This window comes from Sorex araneus, chromosome 5 (genome assembly GCF_027595985.1).
Source record: "Sorex araneus isolate mSorAra2 chromosome 5, mSorAra2.pri, whole genome shotgun sequence".
NCBI classification, from domain to species: domain Eukaryota; kingdom Metazoa; phylum Chordata; class Mammalia; order Eulipotyphla; family Soricidae; genus Sorex; species Sorex araneus.
This window is the reverse complement of record NC_073306.1, coordinates 153,098,157-153,102,583: the sequence shown is the minus strand read 5'-3', so window position 1 is coordinate 153,102,583 and position 4,427 is coordinate 153,098,157. Positions and strand designations below refer to the sequence as shown.

General features: G+C 41.2%; 1 protein-coding gene across 1 annotated transcript; it reads left to right on the top strand.

Moving 5' to 3' along the window:
- Nucleotides 1–2,608: 2,608 nt before the first annotated feature.
- Nucleotides 2,609–3,235, top strand: DCAF16 (DDB1 and CUL4 associated factor 16). Its single transcript, XM_004622785.2, is given in 3 exon segments — nucleotides 2,609–2,645; nucleotides 2,648–2,777; nucleotides 2,779–3,235. Coding segments are annotated over 3 exon segments (624 nt in total).
- The last annotated feature ends 1,192 nt before the right edge of the window (nucleotides 3,236–4,427 follow it).

The window sequence follows — 4,427 nt, the reverse complement described above, 5'->3', positions numbered from 1 at the left end:
GTGAGGCTCGTCCGAGCGTGTGGATAGTGGCCTTGAGCATGGCGGCGGTTGGGTTCTGGAGGCTTTTGGCTGCTGTGGTTCTGTTTGGGGCAGGAATGGAAACTCAACCCCCCTCCGAGGTTCCCTGGTGAAGACAGCCTGGTGTGGGGTCAGGACATTCTGCCAGTTCCTTGGAAATTTAGGAGAACTCAAAATCATGAACCAGGGGGCTGGAGTGATAGCACAGCGGGTGGGGCGTTTGCCTTTCACGTGGCCAACCCGGGTTCAATTCCCAGCATCCCATATGGTCCTCTGAGCACCGCTAGGGGTAATTTCCTGAGTACAGAGCCAGGAGTGACCCTTGTGCATTGCCGGGTGTGATCCAAAAAGAAAAAAAAAATCATGAACCTGGTATTTTTAACCTAAAAATTAAAGTATCTTTAATGCAAATGTAAATTGAAATGTGCTACCCAGAATTCAACCTGGGCCAACTGTTTACATTGTAAGCACCTTCTCTGCTGTATTGTCTGGCCCCATTGGTGTCTTTCTTTATAAGTATATTCAAAACTGTTTTAAGTACTGGTATGGTCATGTCCCACATTTAGTAACTATATTATTTTTTCTGAACCCATAGGTAGTCTAGTTTTTTAGCATAGGGTTACTTTTTACTAATTTTTTAATTTACTTTTATTGTAATATGGTCAGAGATCTTTAAATAAAATGGACCTTTAACTGTTTTTCAGGCTAGCTTATATATTTTCCTCGGTTCTGTTCCTTGAGAAACTTTAAGAATGTGTTTCAGAGTCGTGTGTATGGTAAGTATGTCATTGTATTATTACTTTCATCACTGTTACTATTTTTCATCTTTGGGGGTGGACTAGAAAGTGTTTATTGAATATTAAGATTGCTATCATAGCTTTATATGCCCTTTTTTAAAAACCTTTTTATTTCACATTTTTTAATTTGTTTTTGCTTTACTTGTTTTGGGGACACACTCAGTTTTGCTCTGGGCTTACTTCTGGCCCTGCTCTCAAGGATCTAACCCACTTGGAAAGCAAGAACCCTACCAGCTGCTGTACTATCGCTTCGGTCCCTATGTCTCTTTTATTTATTTTTCTGTATCATTTGTATCACTGTCACCCTATTGCTCATCAATTTGCTCAAGCGGGCACCAGTAACATCTCCATTGTGAGACTTGTTACTGTTTTTGGCATGTTGAATACACCACAGGTAGCTTGCCAGGCTCTCTGACAGGGACAGAGGAATCGAACCCGGGTCGATCGCATGCAAGGCAAATGCCCTGCCTGCTGTGCTATCACTACAGCTCCATCTTTTATTAGTATGTTATTAAATCTTTTTAAAAATGCAGCCTGAGGCTTACTTTTAATTTTAAATTTACTTGGATTTACTATAATTTTTTTTTTTAGGTCACACCCAGCAGTGCACAGGGGTTACTCCTGGCTCTGCACTCAGGAATTACTCCTGGCAGTGCTGGGGGACCATATGGGATGCTGGGAATCGAACCTGGATTGGCCGCATGCAAGGCAAACGCCCTACCCGCTGTGCTATCACTCCAGCCCCGATTTATTATAATTTTTGTCATATTAGTACTTTTCTTTTCATCCCTGTAGTCAAAGGACCACAAACTGGTGACCCAGCAAGAATTTTAGCATCTGGCAGCTCTATAATCAGGACAGGTCCCCTATCCCCTAAAACTAATCCCTATGATCGCCTAAAGGTAAGAAGATTTTCTTTGACAGATCTCTGTCTGGTCAAGGGGGATTTACTTTGGCAGTTTTCTGGGCTAGAGCAGCTTACCCCCCCAAAAAAAAAAAATTCCCCGGTATATAAGAGCAGGATTAAAATGTTATCAGGCTCTTTTTTCTAATTTTCTGATTGTCAAGAGTCATTCCCAGTAGAAAAATGTGACAAAGATGTAAGAAAAGGATAAGAAAGCCCATTTGATTTCTTGTTGAGCATCTATGTTCTTGAGTACTATATGTTGGATAGTGTTATTACCCATTTCCTAAAGACATATTATCATGTCCTTTATAGTCCTCTCATTCACAGGTTAAGACTGTCTTTCCAGTTAGTCTGACAACTAAGCCAGACTTTCAAGATGTTTGCACACCTATAGAGAACACTGGATTCCTCTATACTTGACAACTTAACCCCACCATTCTCCCAGTGGACAATGAAAGCAGCCATTGAGTTTATTTTCGTGACTAAGTGGAGAAAATTTTCCTGTTGGTAAAAACAGTATGCAGTGTTTCTTCATAATACCATATCCAGTTGAGACCACGCTAAGAAGATCAGCTTGTTGGCCTAAAATCTCTTCTCTTCTTGGGTAGTCAGGATTTGAAGGGAAGACTGATCTATACCACTGGTAAGTTACTTAACACTTTAACGCACTGAGCTGGTTCTAAGAACTGAAAAGCCTTCTTTGTGAGTAAAGAATACATAGCAAGATAATCTGAAGAACCAAACAGTGGTGTGAGCCAGAGGCATATTACATGTGTTAGAAACAAAGGAACAGAGCAATTAATCTTGTAAAGCTTTTTCTTTTGTTTCTATTTAAGTATTATGCTAGCTTAGTTCATTTTTTGGTAGTTTATTCTTTTTCGTTATAATGGGTTCCTCTCCTGGCCATTTAACAGAATTAGATAGTGGGAAGAGGAAAATATCTACCTATTTCAAGGGTGATATTCCTCTGAAGAAGAGAAGGACCCTTGGGGGCCTGAGCTATTAATTCATCTTAAAAGTCTTGCCTGGCAAATTAAGAGTTTTTTAAAATACAATGTGGAGACCTTTGAGTCCTAATTCTTGGTTATATCATGCTGAACTGTTAGATCCAAGCACCCCAGTCTGTACCCTTCGAGAGATAGCTCTAAGACTTTCCTATTGCTCCAGTTGTCTTCCCAAATTTGAATCAGCTCCAGAATGGCCCCCTTTGGCTTCTTGTGGTGTCCCACCTTTTCAAAAGCTCCTTACCAGTCCTAGTTGGCTTTCTAGAGAACATGTATCTCTAAACAGTGCACTACAATTTGCCACAAAACAGTTAAACAGAACATTGAGCAGGGCTAGACCCATGCCTGAATTTCTAAAACAGATCCCAGGTAATTGTGTCTCTGGTTGTTGCTGTGACTGGTTAACTAAAACAGTTAAGGAAGCAACTCGCATTGAACCCATGAATACTACTTACTCTTACACTGACTTCCAAAAGGCAGTTAACAGACTACTTACTAAATTACTGTAGTGATCCACCTCTCGTACCTCTCATGTTCCTAATTTAGAAAGAAGTGTTAAGTCTACAGTTAAAACTACTGCTTCCCTCAGCCAAACTATGCCCCATCTTAACCAGCTAGATTGCTAGCAAGACAGGTAGGGAGGGAGAGAGCAGTAGAGCACTGGCATGTATGGGCATCCGTGTTCAATTTCCAGCACTGAAAGGAATAAAGAAAAAACACAAAGTATTACCAAGTATTAAAAATAGTCCATCACATAACCCCTCTATAGAAAACCTGCATTTTGAACATTTCACTTTGATACCCCTGTGAGTAAGATGGTGACTTCCTGTGGGGGAATTAGTCAAAAGTTCCTGTACTGTATAAGGAACTCCTGTTGCGTGTTCTCCACATTCAGGTCTCCTATGCCCCTACTCCTTCCACTCTATTTAAGTGGACTCTACTAAAATAATCTAATTTTGTTTGTTTTAGGGGGAGAAGTAGGCCACTGCCCCTAAACAGATTGCTACCCATCCTCCAAACAGCCATTATATTAAAAGTGGGAGGTTAGGGACCGGAGCGATAGCACACCGGGTGGGGCGTTTGCCTTGCACATAGCCAACCCAGATTCTATCCCCGGTATCCCATATGGTCCCCTGAGCATCCCCAGGAGTAATTCCTGAGTGCAGAGCCAGGAGTAACCCCTGAGCCTGGCCAGGCGTGACCCAAAAAGCAAAAAAAAAAAAAAAAAAAGTGGGAGGTTAACAAACCCCAGTAATACCTTTCTTATCACTCAGACATTAAATTTTAGATTAGTTTGACAAGATCCCAAAAATAGTGAAATTATGGATTTATCTCCTAGCATGCGTACTAAATGTGTGAGATTAATATATTGTGCATATATATTGTGGGCTGGAATGATAGCACAGCAGGTAGGGCGTTTGCTTTTCACGTGGCCAACCCGGGTTCACTTCCTCCCCCCCCTCAGAGAGCCTGGCAGGCTACCGGTGGCATATTTGATATGCCAAAAACAGTAACAGAAAGTCTCACACTAGAGATGTTACTGGTGTACTGGTTACTGGTATCTATTGCACCTTTAATAGTTTCTGTTTTCTTTTGGAGGAGGAATGCAGCTTTAAACCTGGCCTACACTGCTACAGATCCGTTTCAGTATCTGTAGTTGCAACATAAGTATTTTATATCAGTCTCCCTCCAGTTTATCTC